Below are 18,639 nucleotides of genomic sequence, written 5' to 3'. Positions count from 1 at the left end.
GACACTCCCCCCCCCCCCCCCGCCCCTTTCCCATCCAGGGTACACACTCCAGTTTGGAAAAAAATGCCCTGGACTGATTTTATATTTAGACACATTAGAATCGATAATATGTATGAATTTAGATTATATGTATTTTGGGGTCTGCAAGATGATGCTTGTGTTGCTCTTGTGTTGTCACTTTAATGTATCAGGTATTTAGAAAGTGGTGAATTAGGCTGAATTTTGTGGAAGGTAGTAAGATATGTTCTGTTTGCATTGCATTGTGCAATGAAAGTAGTATTTCATATGGTTTCATATCCCTTTTAAAGGAGTCAAAACTTAGTTTATAAGGAAATAGTAAGCTGGGGGAGCTCCCTCCTCCCCAAATGTGAATAGGTAGCTCTGAATTAAGTGGTTGTAGTACATAAGATAGAACTCCACTGGGGGAGTGGAGAGTGAGCACTTTTGGGTGTTGGTGGTTGTGGTAGTGATGGGAGCTAGTGAGAGAGCTATGACTATGGAGCTTTTCATTCTTTTGTCTTATTTTTCCTTTTTGCATATGTAACTGTTGATAATCAAGGAGTGCTGGGTAAGAAGAGATGGAGATTGGAGAAATGCTAAAAGGCATCCTATGGAGAAGGCAGGATTCTGTTTTCCTTATTGCTATTGGTGCTGCTAGGATAGAGTTAGGAGTAGGAGTAAAGAAATGGATTCCTCGGTATGCTTTTCCACTAATTGTTGATAAGAGTTTTGGGAGAGATGAGCAGAAACCAAAGTAAATTGAAAAGTAGTAACAGGGTTAGGCATGACTGTTCCTTCCCCCAGCATTTCCCTCGGTACTTCGAGATTACGATCAATTTGTTTTTCAATTTAGGGATGAGTAGAGAGGAAGAAATGTTGTGTTTTGGATTTTACCCTTTCTATAGGTCTTGGTATTGATTAGAAATAAGAAATATATAGGTGCTGCAATTATTTTTGCATTGTAATAAGTCATTCCAAACTTAGTGGCTTAAAGTAATAAAAGTCATTATCTCTTGGTTCTTAGGGTTGACTTGACTCGGGTCTCACTTGGGGTCTCTCATGTGGTTGCAGATAAATGGTGGCTGTGGTGGAGTCATCTTAAAGGCTACCTTACCTGGCACCTCACTCATTTCTGGTGGATCATCATGGTGGTTCTTGGTTGGGACTTTAGCTGGAACATCTATATTTGATCTCTCTGTAGTCTGGACATTCTTATTAGCTTGGCAGTGAACATCTCAAAAGTCAGGAAGTAGATGTTGCCAGGGAAGGTTATAGGCCCAGGAACTATAGCATCATTTTTACCATAGTCAGTTGATCAGTAGCCCCAAGTTAAAGTGAAGGTGACAGAGCACTGTCTCTGAGTGTCAGAGAAATTTGGGGCCAGGTTGTAAAACTTCTACAGGGGGTGAAGAGGGGCTGGTAGGAGAAAGTCTTAGGAAGCTTGAAGATTTTGAATTCTGAAATAGTTTGGCAAGGGTTGCATTTTCTACATACTTGTCTACCTTTACATTAGACTTCAGTGGAAAATGCCTGTCATTATTAAATGAAATTTGCCAAGTGTGGGATTGAGAGATTTGCATATAAGGTTAATTTTCCTTTTACTTTTTTCAGTGAACTTTTTTTGGATAGTGTTTTGTATCGTTAAAGGTTTTACTATATTGATCTCAAAATGAAGTATGTCTTTATTTTTATATATGATTTTTATTTAATTCCAAAAAGCCAAATACCAAAGTTGAGTATATGCCTGCACACACAATTAATAAATACCATGTTTTTAAAAGATTCTTTTATTGTAACATCATTTTAGTTATACATTATATCATGTTAATAGAATTTACAGTATTAGAAGATATTATAGCTTTATTCTTACTTTTCATAACTTATAAAAACAGGTAAATGATTTATATTAGGTTTACATGCTTTTAACCATAACTGTTTAAACTGATAAATGCACTCTAAGTTCTAAACTATTGTTAGAGTATTACTAGAAATTCAAATTAACATTTTTCAAGGTATTGATATAACAGATTTCAAGTGGTGCAGTTGATAAGTTTTGATAAATGTGTCTAGTTGTGTATCCTTCACTGCAGTCATGATCTAGAATATTTCCATTAGTCCAAAAGTTCCTTTATGACCCTTTGTAGTCAATACTTTTTCCCTACAATGAATTGGCTTTTGGCCAGAAATCACTAGTTTTTTTTGTTTTTATTTTTTTATTTTTGTCACTGTAGTTTCCCCTTTTCCAGAATTCATAAAAGTAGAATCATAGGGTTTGTAGCCTTTATTGGCTGGCTGAGTCACTTAATATAATACTTTTGAGATTATCCATGTCAGTATACGTAACATTAATTCTTTTATCGTTGATTAGTAGTGCAATGTGTGGATAGATGACAATTTGTTTATAAATTACCTGGTAGATGGATGTTTGGGTTGTTTCCAGCTTCTTGTGATTATGAATAAAGCTGCTATGAATATTTGAGTACAAGTCTTTGTGTGGACATATGTTTTCATTTCTCTTAGGTAAATACCTAGGAGTGGGATTGCTGGGTCCTATGGTAAGTGTGTATGTTTAACTTTAAGAAACTGCCAAACTGTCTCTTCCAAAGTGGCTGTGCTATTTTTACATTCCCTCTGGGGATGTGTTCCAGTTGGTCCACATCCTCTCTCAACACTTAGTATTATCAGTCCTTAATTTTAGTCATCCTGGTGGCTGTGTAGTGGCATCTCATTGTGACTTTAATTTATATTTTCTTACATTTGTGACATTGACTATCTTGTTATGTGTTTGTCATTCTTGAATCTCATCTGGTTAAGTGTTCAGATCATTCGCCCATTTAAAAAATAACATCATTTAATATTGGGTTGTAGGAGTTCTTAATATCACAAATTCTTCATCAGGTATATATGCATTGAAAAGAAACTACTCAGTCAGCCTTGCCTTTTTATTTCAACAGTGTTTGGTTTTTCAAATGAAACTTTTAAGATAATTGTAGACATTCAGTTGTGAGAAACAATACAGAGAGATCCTTGTTGTACCTTTACCCAGTTTCCCCACCATGGTAACATCTTGTAAAATTATGCAATATCACAACTTGGATATTGGCCTAGATACAGTTCACTGACCATATTCAGATTTGCCCAGTTTCATTTGTGTTTGTGTTTAGTACTATACAGTATTATCACCTGTGTAGATTTGTGTATTCACTACCAGAGTCAAAGTATAGAACATCACTGTAGGAATCCCTCATGTTGTTCATGTGTGACCATATTCATCTCCTTTCTGTGCACCTCCCCTTCCTTGCCCATCCTTACTCCAGGTAACGTTGAATCTGTTCTACGTTTGTAAATTTTTTTCTTTTCAAAACGTTTTATAAATGGAATCATGTATATATGTAATCTTTGGGATTGACTTCTTTCCAGTCAGCCTTAATTCTCTTGTGATTCATCCACTTGTTGCATGAATTGATAGTTCTTTCCATTTTATAGCTTAATAGTATTCTATGGAATGGGGATGAACCACAGTTTATTTAACCATTCACCCATTAAGGACAATTGGGTTGTTTCCAGTTTTTGGCTATGGCAAATGAAGCCACTATAAACATTTGTGTACAAGTTTCTGCATGAGAACAATTTCATTATTCAGGGATAAATGTGTAAGAGTGCAATTGCTGGGCCAAATGGTAAGTACATTTTTAGTCTTACAAGAACATGACAGACTGTTTTTCAGAGTGGCTATACCAGTTTACATTCCCACCAGCAATATTTGAGTGATCCAGATCCTGTACATCCTTACCAACATTGGTTATTATCACTTTTTTTTTTTTTTTTTTTGTAGACAGGGCATTCTGATTTGTGCGTAGTGATATTCCCAAATGCCTTAATGATGTGGAATATCTTTTATTTTCCATATGTAAATGCTCTTCAGTGAAATGTCTTCTTATGCCTTTGTCCATTTTCTAATTTAGATTATTTGGATTTTTATGTTAAGTTCTTAGAGTTATTTGTATACTTTAGATACTAGTCCTTTTCAGAATGTGGTTTGCAAATATTCTCTCCCTCTTTGTGGCTTGTTTTTTCATTCCCTTCAAAGATGTATTTTTTTATTATTATTTTTTTAATGTTTACTTATTTTTGAGAGAGAGCACTTAATGGGAGAGAGAGAGAGACAGAGAGAGACAGACAGACAGACAGACAGAAGCTGAAGCAGGCTGCAGGCTCCAGGCTCTGAGCTGTCAGCACAGAGCCCAGCACAGGGTTCAAACTCACAAAGTGCAAGAGAGCATGACCTGAGCTGAAGTTGGGCACTTAACCAGCTGAGCCACCCAGGTGCCCCTTTTCATTCCCTTCATAAGGTCTTTTGCATATCCAGAGTTTTTAATTCTGATGAAGTCCAACTTATTTTGGATTGTACTTTTAATTTCAGGAAGTCTTAAAACCTGATTAATGCTAGATCCCCCAAAATTTTTTGTAAAAGTTATATTTTTGTGTTTTACATTTAGGTCTGTCATGTATCTTGAGTTCATTTTTGCATAAGTAATGAGATTGGAATTCATTTTTTTTGTACAAATACATGTCCATTTGCCCTAGCATCATTTGTTGAAAAGACTGTCTTTCTTCTCTTGAATTACTTTTTGCACCTTTGTCGAAAATCAGTTGGCCATACTTCTGTAGGGGCTAATTTGAGATTCCCTCTTCTTGTTGATACCTGTGTCTGTTGATATCTGTGTCTGTCCATCTGCCAGAACCACAGTTTTGGTTATTCTCAAAATCTGCTAAAGTCATTATAAAATTTTTTTTATGTTTGTTTATTTATTTTGAGAGAGAGCACATACACAAGCCAAGGAGGAGAGAGAGCAGCAGAGACAATTTCAAGCAGGCTCCATGCTGTCAGCCCAGCACACGAGGCTCAATCTCACGAACTGTGAGATCATGACCTGAGCTGAAATCAAGAGTCGGCTTAACCAATTGAACCACCCATGTGTCCCTAAAGTCATTTTTTTTTAAGTCTTTTTCTAGAATGTTTTAGTTATTCTAGTTTTTGTTTTTTTTGTTTTGTTTTTGTTTTGTTTTCCATATGCATTTTGGAGTAGTCTTGTGTATATTGGCTATGTCCCAAAAATCTTGCTGGGATTTTTATTGGAATTGCTTAAATTTGAATGTCATTTTGGGGGAGAATTGACATCTTTACTGTGTTGAATCTCCTAGTTCATGAACATGGTATATTTCCATTTTATTAAGTTCGTCTTGAATTTCTTTTATCACCATTTTGTGATTTTCAGCTTACAAATTCTATACATGTTTTGTTAGATTTATAGCAAAGCATTTTCTTTGGAGTCATTGTAAATGATTGTCATTTTTCCTTGGACTCCTCTTATCTTTGAGAAGACTTCAACAATTCACTTATGTTGACCCAGATCATTTGGCTGTATTTGTCAGGCTTTTACATTATACAGTTACTCTTTTCTTCCTTTTTTCCATACTGTACTCTTTGGAAGTAAATCACTGTGTGTTGCTCACATTTAAGTGGGAAATTATCCATTTCCTTGATGGTGGCATGTCTGAATAACTTATTTAGAATTCTGCATGGGAGACTTGTCTATCCCCATTCATTCATTCATTCATCTCCATCAGTGTGGACTTGGGGACCATATTTTATATTTTAGTTTAAAATCTCATACTATATTAATTTGTTGCTTTTTTTTTTTTAATTTTTTTTAACTTTTTTTTTTTTTTAATTTATTTTTGAGACAGAGAGAGACAGAGCATGAACGGGGCAGGGGCAGAGAGAGAGGGAGACACAGAATCAGAAACAGGCTCCAGGCTCTGAGCCATCAGCCCAGAGCCCGACGCGGGGCTCAAACTCACGGACCGCGAGATCGTGACCTGAGCCGAAGTCGGACGCTTTAACCCACTGAGCCACCCAGGCGCCCCGTAATTTGTTGCTTTAATTAAGAAATTAATTTGTTCCTCTTGTTGCCAGTTGAGTGCTCTTTCGCTTGGTCCCTACGTTCTTAGTTATACACTCATTGTTTTGGGCAGGGGTGGGTAGGGAAAGATGGTAATCACTTGCTTTCTAGTATTACACAGTGATCCAGACTTACCTCAAGCCCAGAATCTGCTATTTTGCATTCTCACCAACAATTGATATTGGCAGTTTCTTTGATTCTAGTGATTGTGATAGGTATGAAGTGCTGTCTCCTTGTTTTAATTTGTATTACCCTCATGACAAATGATAAGCATTTTATCTCTTTTTGTATTTGCCATTTATGTATCTTTTGGTCAAGTGACTGTTAAAATCTTTATTCGTATTTTTATTTTTTAAGTTTATTTATTTTGATAGCTTGTGTGAGCAGGGGAGGGGCAGAGAGAGGGAGAGAATCCGAAGCAGGCCCTGCACTTTTAGCACAGAGCCGGACACGGGGCTCCAGCTCACACACCATGAGATCACAACCCTGAGCCGACATCAAGAGACAGATGCTTAACCTTAACCAACTGAGCCACCCAGGCACCCCTATTCATATTTTAATTGGGTTCTCTGTTATTATTATTGTTATTATTATTATTAGGTTTAAATTTCTTTTCCCATATTTTGGATACAAGTCCTTTAGTCAGTAGTGTTTTGCAAATGCAGGCATACCTCAAAGATGCTGCATGTTTGGTTCTGTACCACTGCGATAAGGCAAGTCAGATCAGTTTTCTGGTTTCTCAGTGCATATGAAAATTATGTTATAGTATACTGTAGTCTACTGTGTGCAAATAATAGCATTATGTCTAAACGAATGTATGTAACATTAACTTAAAAATACTGCAGTGGTAGAAAATGCTAACCATCATCTGAGCTTTCAGCAATTCATAATTGTGTTGTTGGAGTAGAGTCTTGCCTTGATGTTAATGACTGCTGACTGATCACATTGGTGGTTTCTGAAGTTTGGGGTGACTGTGGCAATTTCTTAAAAGAAGGCAACAATAAAGTTGGTTAATTGACTTTTCATGAATGATATTTTTGTGGCATGCAATGCTGTTTGATAGCGTATTTTTACTCAATGGTAGAACTTTCTCGAAATTGCAGCAAGCCCTGTTGCTGCTTATCAGCTAAGTTTATGTAATATTCTAAGTCTTTCATTGTCATTTCAACAGTTTTCACAGCACCTTCACCTGGAGTAAATTCCATCTCAAGAAATCATTTCTTTGTTTATCCATAAGACACAGCTCCTGTTAAAGGTTTTATAATGAGATTGTAGCATTTCAGTTACATCTTGAGGTTCCACTTCTAGTTCTCGTTCTCTTGCTGTTTCCACCACATCTACAGTTACTTCTTCCACTGAAGTCTTGAACCCTGCAAAGTAATCCATGACGGTTGGAACCAACTTCTTCCAAATTCCTGTTAATGTTGATATTTTGATCCCTCCCCATAAATCATAAATGTGTTTGTGACATCTAGAATAGTGAATCCTCCTCAGAAGGTTTTCAGTTTTGTTGTTGTTGTTGTTCAGATCCATCAGAGGAATCCCTGTCTATGGCAGCTATAGCCTTACAAAGTGTATTTCTTACATCATGAGACTTGAAAGTCGAAATGACTCTGATCCATGGGCTGCTTTGAAAGTTCAGAGTATCTGTGAAGTACAATAAAGGAAGGCATGCCAGCATTTTCTGTTATTGTGTGGTTTGTGTTTTCATTTTTTTATCAGTATCCTTCTAAGCAGAAATTTTAAATTTTAATAAAGTCTAAATTATCATTTCTTCTCTGATAAATTCTGCTTTTGGTTTTTGTTTCATCTTAAACCTCATTGCCAAACCCAGGGTCCACAGATTCTGCATCTTTTTTTGTTTTAACTCTACTGCCTTGATAGTAAGCTTTAAGTGTTTTTTTTAAACACATTTTTAAAAGTTTATTTTTCAGAGAGAGAGAGAGCGCACGTGTGTATTAAGAGGGGGGTGGGGCAGAGAGAGAGAGGCAGACAGAGAATCCGAAGCAGGCTCCAGGCTCCAAGCTTTCAGCCCAGAGCCCAAGATGGGGCTTGAACTCATGAACCATGAGATCATGACCTGAGCTGAAATTGGATGCTTAACCAACTTAGCCAGCCAGGCACCCCTAAGTAAGTCTTGAAATAGGATAGAGTCCTTCAGCTTTGTTCTTCAGTATTGTGTTGACTATTCAAAGTCTTGTTTTTCCTTTTAAACTGTAGAATCAGTTTGTTGGTGTTTGCAAAGGGGTTGAATCTGTAGATCATGGTGGGAAGAATTGACATCTTAACTATATTGTTTTCCAGTTCATGATCATGGAACATCTTTCTATTTGTTTAGGTCTTGATGTCTATTTCTTATTTGCTGAGTGTTTTATATGAATAGGTGTTGGGTTTGTAAAATGTATTTTCTATGGCAGTTAATATGATCATATATATATATATATATATATATATTTATTTATTTTCTTGTGGCCTATTGATGTGGTTGATAGCATTGCTTTTTCTATTTTTTTTTTTTTCAATTTATTTTGAGAGAGAATGAGGGAGGGACTGAGAAAGAGGGAGAGAGAATCCCAAGCAGGCTCTGTGCTGTCAGCACACAGCCCAACATGGGGCTCCATCTCATGACCCACAAGATCATGACCTCAGCTGAAATCAAGTGTTGGATGTGTAACAGACTGAGCCACCCAAGTGCCCTGATAACATTGCTTTGTTGTGTGTTAAACCCAACCTTGTGTTCCTAGAGTGCATTCAACTTGATTATGATGCATAATTTCTTTAATCTGTGGCTGGATTTGGTTTGATAGTATTTTGTTGAGAATATTTGTACACACAAATGTTCATTTGTACCTTTTTGGGGGATAGTTTTCTGTTTATTGTAAAATACACATAAAATTTACCATTTTAACCACATAATTTAGTGGCATTAAGTATATTCACAATGTTCTACAACTGCCTCTTCTATACCTTTCTAATGTCTTTGTCTAGTTTTGTTATCTGGGTAATATTGGTCTCGGTGTTCACTTCTCTCTCCCTGCCCCCCTCCCCCTGCCCAAAAGAGTTTGTGAAGGATTGATGTTACTTCTTTAAATGTATCATAGAATTCACCAGTGAAGTCATCGGGCTCTAGGCTTTTCTTAGTGGAAAACTTTTTAATTAATAACTCAATTACTTTACTTACTAAAGGTGTATTCAGATTTTCTAATTCTTCTTGAATCAGTTCTAATAGTTTGTCTTTCTAGGAATTTGTCCATTTCATCTAAGTTATTTAATCTGTTGGCATTTTCACAGTATTTCCTGTATTCAAATCTTGCATATCTGAAATAAATTCTAATTGGTTGTAGTGTATAATTCATGTTATACATTGTTGGCTTTAATTTGCTAATTTTCTGAAATGTTTTATTTAATTTTGAGAGAGAGCATGTGAGCTGGGGAGGGGCAGAGAGAGACGGGGACAGAGGATTCAAAGCAGGCTCCATGCTGACAGCAGCGAACCCGATGTGAGGCTCGAACTCCTGAACTATGAGATCGTGACCTGAGCCAAAGTCGGATGTTCAACTGACTGAGCCACCCAGGTGCCTTTCTAATATATTTTTTAGAGGATCTTGACATCTTTGTTTATGAGTGATATTTGTAGTTTCCTTATACTGGTTTTCGTTTTGGTACTAGGGTGATACTCGCTTCACAGAATGAGTTAGGAAAACTCTGCTTTTATTTTCTAGAGATTGTGGAGAAATGGTATCACTTCTTTCTTAAATGCTATACTAGTAAAATTACCTGGACCTATTGCTTGAAGGTTACAAATTACTGACTCAATTTGTTGACTAGATACAGGCCTTTAAGGAGGAAATAGGGGATATTATTATAGATGTGTATCAAAAAGAAAAAAAGAGGTACTGTGAACAACTCTATACACATGAATCTGAGAACTTAAATGAAATGAGCTAACTTCTTAAACTATCAAAGCTCACTAAGGTGAAATAGATAATTTGAAGAGCCTTATTCCTATTAAGGAAATTGAATTCATAATTTAAACTGTCATGGGAGCATCTGGGTGGCTCAGTTAAGTGTCCAACTCTTGATTTCAGTTCTAGGTCATGAGATTGAGCTCCACATTGGGCTCTGTGCTGGGTGTGGAGCCTGCTTAGGATTCTCTCTCCCTCCTTCTCCCCACCCCTGCCATCCCCTTTACTAAAAAAAAGAAGTCCTGAAAAATAAGTCTGCAGACTCTGATGGTTTTACTGGAGTTTTCTACCAAATGTTTAAAGAAGTAGTAACACCAATGCTCTATAATCATTTCTGGAATATAGGAGAGGAGACTGAACCTTCTAGATCTTTTTATGAAACTGGTACTACCCTGATGTCAAAGCCAGTCAAAAGTGGTACACACAAAAAAGAAAACTACAAGCTGATATCCTCATAAATATAGATTGCAAAAATTGTTAATGAAATATTAACAAATAGACGGGGCACCTGGGTGGCTCAATTGGTTAAGCATCTGACTTTGGCTCAGGTCATGATCTCATAATGTATGGGTTTGAGCCCTGCATTGAACTCTGCTTGACAGCTCAGAGCCTGGTGTCTGCTTCAGATTCTGTGTCTCCCCCCCCCCCCCCCCCCCCGGCCCTCCCCTGCTTGTGCTCACTCTCTCTCAAAAATAAATAAATATACTTAAAAAATTTTAAAAATATTAACAAATAGAATTGAATACACATACATCTTGACAAATAAAAAGAAATTAAAAGAAATGGAATGACTGATTCATGATTCAGAAACCAGTAAGTGTAATCTACCACATTAACAGGTGAAAGAAGAAAAATTATTTATGATTACACCAATTGATGCAGAAAACTTAAAAAAAATTCTTTTGGTTATTTTTATGTGAAAAAGAAAGCTTTTGACAAGAATACATCACCCATTCATGATGAAACTCAGAAAACTAGAAATAGAGGGAAACTTCTTCAGCTTGAAGAAGAAGCTCTGAAGAGCCTGCTTCAGATTCTGTGTGTCTCTCTTTCTCTCTCTGCCCCTCCTTTACTAATGCTCTATCTCTCTAAAAAATATTTAAAAAAATTTTTTTAAATACAGGTTTTGTGAAAATTTTGAAACACTGATGAAAGAAATCTGATTTAAATAAATGGAAAAACTTACTGTGTTCATAGATTGAAAGACAACATAATGAAGTCACAATTTATATTCAAATTCTAGCAAGATACTTTCGTAGATGTATACAAGATTATTCTAAAATATATTTCAAAAGTCAAAGTTAAGAATAGATAAAACAATTCTCATAATGATTAATAAGGGGAAGAAATCATTCCACCTGATTTTAAAACTTATTATGTAGCTCCATTAATCATGACAATGTAAGTGTCTGAAGGAAAGACGCATAGATCAGTAAAGCAGAATGGAGGACTCAGAAATAGCCCTATACAAGTATAGCTGAGTGATTTTTGGTGAAGGTGTAAGATGATTAGTGTAAAATGTTGCTGGAGCAGTTGAGTACCCATAGGTGAAAAAAAATTAAAATAGATCATAGATTTAAATATAAAACATTAAAGCACCCAACTTTTAGAAGATAACAAAAGTTTTATTTTCAAGACCTATGGCATGATGAAATGTTCTTAGTCATGACACCAATGCATGATTCATAAAATCTTGGTAAAGAGTACCACATGAAAATTAATTTTTTTTTCCTTTAATAAAAATGCTGTTAAATGGATGAAAAAGTGAGCTACAGACTGGAAGAACATATGTATAAACCATATTTGACCAATGACTCATAGAGAACATAAAAAGAGTTCTCAAAATTCAACATTCAGTGCTATTAGAAAATGGGCAAACAATATGAACAGACATTTCACAGAGTAGTACTATGAATGACAAACACATGAAAAAATGTGTAATTAACCTATCCTTTAAGAAAGTGCAAATGAAAATTATTATGGGGCACGTGGGTGGCTCAGTCAGTTAAGTGTCTGACTTCACTTCAGGTCATGATCTCAGGCCCCACATCTGCCTCTGCTGACAGCTCAGAGCCTGGAGCCTGCTTCTGATTTTGTGTCTCCCTCTCTCTACCCCTCCCCTGCTCGTTCGTTGTCTCTCTTTGTCTCTCAAAAATAAATAAATGTTAATAAATTAAAAAAAGAAAAAAACTATTATGATATTACCACTTAATTTTTTAGAGTATCTTAAAGGGAAAGTAGCCATAATATCAAATACTGACTAGGGGGGCGCCTGGGTGGCGCAGTTGGTTAAGCGTCCGACCTCAGCCAGGTCACGATCTCGCGGTCCGTGAGTTCGAGCCCCGCGTCGGGCTCTGGGCTGATGGCTCAGAGCCTGGAGCCTGTTTCCGATTCTGTGTCTCCCTCTCTCTCTGCCCCTCCCCCGTTCATGCTTTGTCTCCTTCTGTCCCAAAAATAAATAAACGTTGAAAAAAAATTAAAAAAAAAAAATACTGACTAGGATGTGAAAAAAATGGTTATCTGCATACGTTGCTGGTGTGAATATTAAATGGTAAACCCACTTTAGAAAGTAGCTTTGCTGTTCTTAAAAATCTACACATAACAGTATTTTTAATACCTTTATTTTTTAAGGCCATTAAGTCATAACATTTTTATGGTCTTGATGGAAAAATGTGGCTTGTAAAAACATGAGTCGAGTACAATAGAAATTGCTTTTTATTTCTGTAAATTGGTAATAAGTTTAGAATAAAGGATTGGGGGCTGTCACAGGAAACATTATTAGGACTGTTAGCAGCCTTATTAAAGGAAAAAGTGGTTTGCAGAAAGACATACCTACAGAAAAATATTTTTTACAGATTCCTTAAAGCTTTTAAAGCTTTTGTTATCACCATGGCTGCATTTTAGGTTTGACTCTTAAGTTTATTGAAATCGTAAGCTGTAGTTTATAGTGGGTAGGTATAGGAGTAGCACTGAAAATGTAGGTATACTCTAAAGTTTCAGCTTAGGGGCGCCTGGGTGGCTTATTTGGTTAAGTGTCCCACTGTTGATTTAGGCTCAGGTCATGATCTCATGGTTCGTGAGATTAAGCCCCGCGTTGGGTTCTGTGCTGACAGCACAGAACCAGCTTGGGGTGTGTTCTCTCTCTCTCTCTCTCTCTCTCTCTCTCTCTCTCTCTCTCGTTCTCTTTGTCTCTCAAAATAAATAAACTTTAAAAACCAAATTTCAATGTTTTGGCTTAAATCACTAATATGATACGTATGTTGTTTTCATGTCCTGACATTGTAATATGGTTCACTCTTTAGACCTTTTCCTGAGTCTGGAGCAGCAAGTTCAGTATGTATCAAAGGAACACTTGAGAAACCATTGTGGTTAAGACTTAAGTTTTGTTATATATCACTGATATATTTTGTAGCTATGTTTGAATTTTTCAAATAATGTCAGACACTTGATTATTTCCCATTTTTAGAGAAGGCAGCACAATTCTGGTGTCAGATTTGGGCTTGAGTTCCTGGCATACAATTTTCTAGCCTTTTGTAAATTCTTTTTATCATCTTTAAGCTTAACTTCATAGAGTTGTTGTGAGGAGTAAATGATACATAGTATGTCTAGTGGTTGAACAGCACAGTGCTTTGATATATGATAAGCACTCAAAAATTGTCAGTCTTTTATAACTGGCCAGAAGAAGCCTTTCAGACTCAACAGCATACAGATGTAGTCCTATATACTGTTACTCTGGAGATGTTTGTTAATGAGTGGTCTGGAAGTATATCCAGTCACAAGGTATTCTGATGAGATGAATATAGTTCAGGTAAGAGATGGCAAATTTTTGGAGGTGAGGTGACAAGCTTCAATCATTAACCATCTTCCCATCTCATCCTGTTTTTATAAGCTGCTGTGGTGTGACATAGTGGCAGAGATGCCTTTGGAGAGTGCTGGTTGAGCTTGGCTAGGCTTTGGTTTCTGTTACTTAATGAGACCTAAGGATGGTTCTTGATTCTTTCCCTTCTATATACAATACATCCAGTTGGTCACTTAAGTGCTACTGATTGATCCCCTTAATATTTATCTTCTATCATCTTGCTTGCAACTACTACAAGTCAGGTGTTTATCATTTCTCATTATAATTAACTATAAAAGCTCCTACCAACTGGTTTTCCTGCTTCCTAACTAGTTGGGATTCTGCCCTGCTACTCATACCAAAGGTAGCTTTCTAAAATGCAAATTTGACTTTGTAAGCAGAGTTAAGAGCTCTGACAGTAGAATCAGAACTTCTGGGTTCAAATTCCATCTCTTCCTTGTGTGATCCTAAGTTAAATTCTCTGTACCTTAGTTTCTACATTTATTAAGAAGAATATTTCAAATCGAACCCACAGTCACCTGGAAAGATGGCTAAAGATACACTGCTAAACTCCTAGCCCATTACTGGGTCCCTTGATCTTGGGTTGGATCACGAAATCCATAACTTATGAAAAACATCTCAGTTGGTTCAGATACCCCTTTATGAGTCTTCCTAAGATACCGTGCACTTTGTCTTTAGGTTTTTGTACTCCTTGTGTCTGATGGGCACACCTACTTTGTCGAGCTAACTCTTGTTCCTCCTTCAGTACTTGGTTCCAGGTCTGTCCTCAACCAGGAAGGGTCTGACTTTCTGATTGTGGATTTCGTGCTTTAGGAAGTCATCTTTAGTGCTCAGTGTTCTATAATCTTCCTCAAATACACTGTCTAAAATATAGGAAAAAGGTAATATATTTGTCGTAGACAACTATTATAAAAGCATAAATTTCTTCACTGCTTGGCATTTGGCATTTTGCATATTTCTGGCTTACTGATTTGATGTCTCTTCTAAGATCCTTGGGAATAAATTTTATATCCTCAGTGTCTTGTAAATCTTAAAATTGTATTAAAATTATTGATCTTAAAATCTAAGTTATTCTTTTAGGAAATTTTCTTTACTGAAATGAAACATCTTTATAACAAGGTCTGCAGAGTGGAGGTCATGATGCATCAAGTCTTTGTTTTTTTATTGTATCATTTATTTGGATTCATCTACCTTTCATATTTGTACATCTTTGACCTCCTGGATTTTCTGTAGTTTTTAACCGGAACTTAGTTTGATTTATTCCAGTATTTGTAGGTGAGGACATTGTGGGATAGAACCAGAAATGAAATCAAGAATGTAAAACATTGTGAGATTTGGTTCTGGGGTTTTAGATGTTTTTGTGTTTTATTTAGTGAATCATTTCTAATTCATTTAGATTTGGATGTATGGTTGTCTTGCTCAAGGCATTCAAACTTTGTGCATCTTAGTTTTCCTGTTGGTAAAGTGACAGACTAGATGGTCTCTAAAGTTTCTTCCAGCTCTAAAATTTTTGCTATTCCAAGTAAAAATTGAATAGGTGTTCAAATATTTAGCTGTTGCTATTACAAATAAAGTAATAAGACTCATTTTATCTTTTAAGCTCTCTCCATTTTATAAATAATTCCTTTAGGCACATATAAACTTTGTTATCAGCAAAAGTTAATTTCTTTCTCTTGTTTACCTAGATTTTCCTGGACCTCCTGATTATAGTTCTTTCTGATTTGAGCGTGTTCTCGAAATAGATGCGGGAGGCTGATAAGTAAATACAACTCAAGTGTTGTCATGAAAGAACTTGCCAAATGATTTTTCTCACTGGGCTGCTAATGAGAAAAGTCAAAATGATATATGTCTCTGTTAATGTGGTAGATTATTTTGCTCTTGAGTAACATTTAGGTCTTCTTTGTTTTCATTTAAGTGCCAAGGATGACATTGATCTTGATGCCTTGGCTGCAGAAATAGAAGGAGCTGGTGCTGCCAAGGAACAGGAACCTCAAAAGTCAAAGGGGAAAAAGAAAAAGGAGAAAAAAAGGCAAGACTTTGAGTAAGTATATTTTAAATATATTTGATTTTTATTAGCTTTGGTATTAGGTTCACTTATTAAATTAATTTGGTGCCTCAAAATATATTTTAATCCTTTCTAGTGAAGATGATATCCTGAAAGAACTGGAAGAATTGTCTTGGGAAGCTCAAGGCATCAAAGCTGACAGAGAAAGTGCTGCAGTAAAGGTGAAAGACCCTTGTTACCTATTCTGCATCCTAGTGCCAGTTTTAGGGAGCTGCCTTTTAGAAGCTTTCGAGCAGTGTGAATATGTTAATTAAAAGTTTCTATAGATTCTGCTGCCAAAGGGGGAAAACAATTTTTAAGAAAGAAATACGTTGTAAAACCCAACACAGATACAAAGACATTTTATTTGGGATTTCAGAGGTATTTTGTGATATGTTGCTCGTTCACAATTGGTACATTTGGAGATAAAATGTTCCTGTCTCTGTCTCCCGTGTTCTTTGATCTTTCTTTTTCATTCTTTGAATTTGGATAACCTAAAGTAATTGGAAAGTGATAGACATATTTTTTTTCATTCAGCTTCCTTGTAGGCTTTGTATACCATTTGAAGAAGGTAGTAAATGTGGACTGATGATTAGTACTTGTTTCAGAGCACCTGGATTCTGAAATTTACAGTGAATGTGAAATGTGCCTGAGGTCTAGGCTAGCTTCTGGTACTTGATTGAGTTTTATATTCTTGAAAGAAACGACCTTATTTTGAAGTTATTTGGAGAATTTTTTCTATGCATACTTAATAAAGTACATGATTGAGGAGTCTCAGTTATTTTAAAACATAAAATATAACTTAATATTTTTAACAATGGAATTGTTTTAGCCAACAGAAAATAATGAAGAAGAATCCACCTCAAAACAAGATAAAAAAAAGAAAGGACAGAAAGGCAAAAAACAAAGTTTTGATGATAATGATAGTGAAGAATGGGAAGATAAAGATTCAAAATCGAAAAAATCTGCAAAGCCAAAAGTGGAAATGTACTCTGGGAGTGATGATGATGATGATTTTAATAAACTTTCTAAAAAAGCTAAAGGGAAAGCTCAGAAATCAAGTAAAAAAGGGGATGGCTCAGAAGATGATGAGGATAACAGTAAAAGAATTAAAGAGCGTTCCAGAGTAAATTCTTCGGGTGAAAGTGGTGATGAATCAGATGAATTTTTGCAGTCTAGAAAAGGACAGAAAAAAAATCAAAAAAATAAGCCAGGTCCTAATGTGGAGAGTGGGAATGAAGATGACGACTCCTCCTTCAGAATTAAGACAGTGGCCCAAAAGAAGGCGGAAAAGAAAGAACGGGAAAGAAAAAAGCGAGATGAAGAAAAAGCAAAACTGCGGAAGCTGAAAGAAAAAGAAGAGCTAGAGACTGGGAAAAAGGATCAGAGTAAACAATCTCAAAAGAAATCTGAAGAAGAAACTATAAAATCCAAAGTGACCCTTGATGTTGGAGCAGTCCCTACTTCTGAAGAGAAAGGAGAGACTCCCACAGCTGCTGAAGGTTGGTAATATTATTAAGGAAAGGGCTGTAGGCTTGGACTCACAGTCTGAGTTTCGCCCCAAGGTCATTTTTTTTTAAGTTTATGTACTTATTCTGAGAGTGAGTGTGTGCTCACATGTGCGCAAGCAGGGGTGAAGTGGAGGGGAGAAAGAATCCCAAGCAGGCTCTGTGCTGTAAGCGTGGGGCCCACTGCAGGGCTTGATCTCACGACTTGTGAGATCATGACCTGAGCCGAATGAAAATCAAGAGTTGGACACTTAACCAACTGAGCCACCCAGGTGGCCCCAGAAATTTTGTTTTTTGTCCTTGGTTGTAAAGGGACTTAAGTTGTAAGAAGAAGCGTTAAAAAAATTTTTTTTAATGTTTATTTATTTTGAGAGAGAGAGAGAGACAAACAGCGTAAGCATGGGAGGGGCAGAGAAAGAGGGAGACACAGAAACTGAAGCAGGCTCCAGGCTCTGAGCTGTCAGCACAGAGCCCCATGCCAGGCTTAAACCCACGAACTGTGAGATCATGTCCTGAGCCGAAGTCAGTTACTTAACCGACTGAACCACCCAGGTGGGAAGAAGCCTTTTAAAAATTACATCTAGGGATGCTTGCGTGGCTCATTGGGTTAAGCATCCAAATCTTGATCTCAGGGTCATGAGTTCAAGCCCTATATTGGACTCCAAGCTGGGCATGAAGCTTACTTTAATTAAGTAAGTAAGTACTTTTGATTTTCATTGTTAAACATTTATATATATATATATATATATATATATATATATATATACACACACACACATATATATATATATATGTGTATATATATAGTTTAAAATGTCTAAAATGGTTTGTGTACAGACTAGGATTTTTATAGAATTTCACTGTGAAAACAGTTTCGGTGCTGACAAATACTGGAAGGTCTAAAGTGATATATTCCTTTTGATGTCTCAGTATCAGATAATGAATTCTTTTCCTGTTTTTAAAAGCCCAATTTAATCTATGAAATACAAAAGCAAAAACATGCTAAAATTAATTAACATTTTTTAAGCAACTGTGAGCCAAGTTTTGTTTTCTTTTTTGGTAGAACCAATTAATAAAAAGTAAGATTTCTAGCTAGAATTCTTCTTTTTCAGAAGACTAAATATCAAATGATTCATACAGCTTGTTTAAAAAAATTTTCTTTTCAATGTTTATTTATTTTTGAGAGAAAGAGAGAGTGCAAGTAGGGGAGGGGCGGAGAGAGAGGGAGACAGAGAATCTGAAGCAGGCTCCAGGCTCTGAGCTGTCAGCACAGAGCCCTACACGAGGCTTGAAGTCT

The 18,639-nt window shown here is 36.2% G+C and overlaps 1 protein-coding gene across 4 annotated transcripts in view; it reads left to right on the top strand.

Moving 5' to 3' along the window:
• Positions 1-18,639, top strand: part of EIF5B (eukaryotic translation initiation factor 5B) — a 93,096-nt gene that overhangs the window by 19,189 nt on the left and 55,268 nt on the right. For 2 of the 4 annotated variants that reach the window (XM_043603172.1, XM_043603171.1), the window contains exons 1-4: positions 13,203-13,264; positions 15,706-15,831; positions 15,932-16,016; positions 16,667-17,336. In XM_043603172.1, coding sequence (XP_043459107.1) covers positions 13,218-13,264; positions 15,706-15,831; positions 15,932-16,016; positions 16,667-17,336 — 928 coding nt within the window. In that variant the 5' untranslated portion in view covers positions 13,203-13,217. Of the gene's footprint in view, positions 1-13,202; positions 13,265-15,705; positions 15,832-15,931; positions 16,017-16,666; positions 17,337-18,639 lie in introns of those variants that run through there. The other 2 variants (XM_043603174.1, XM_043603173.1) reach the window with 1 other exon arrangement.

The sequence above is a fragment of the Prionailurus bengalensis genome, chromosome A3 (assembly GCF_016509475.1).
Source record: "Prionailurus bengalensis isolate Pbe53 chromosome A3, Fcat_Pben_1.1_paternal_pri, whole genome shotgun sequence".
Classification (NCBI taxonomy): Eukaryota; Metazoa; Chordata; class Mammalia; order Carnivora; family Felidae; genus Prionailurus; species Prionailurus bengalensis.
The sequence above is the reverse complement of the archived record's forward strand: the minus strand, read 5'-3'. Positions and strand labels throughout refer to the sequence as shown.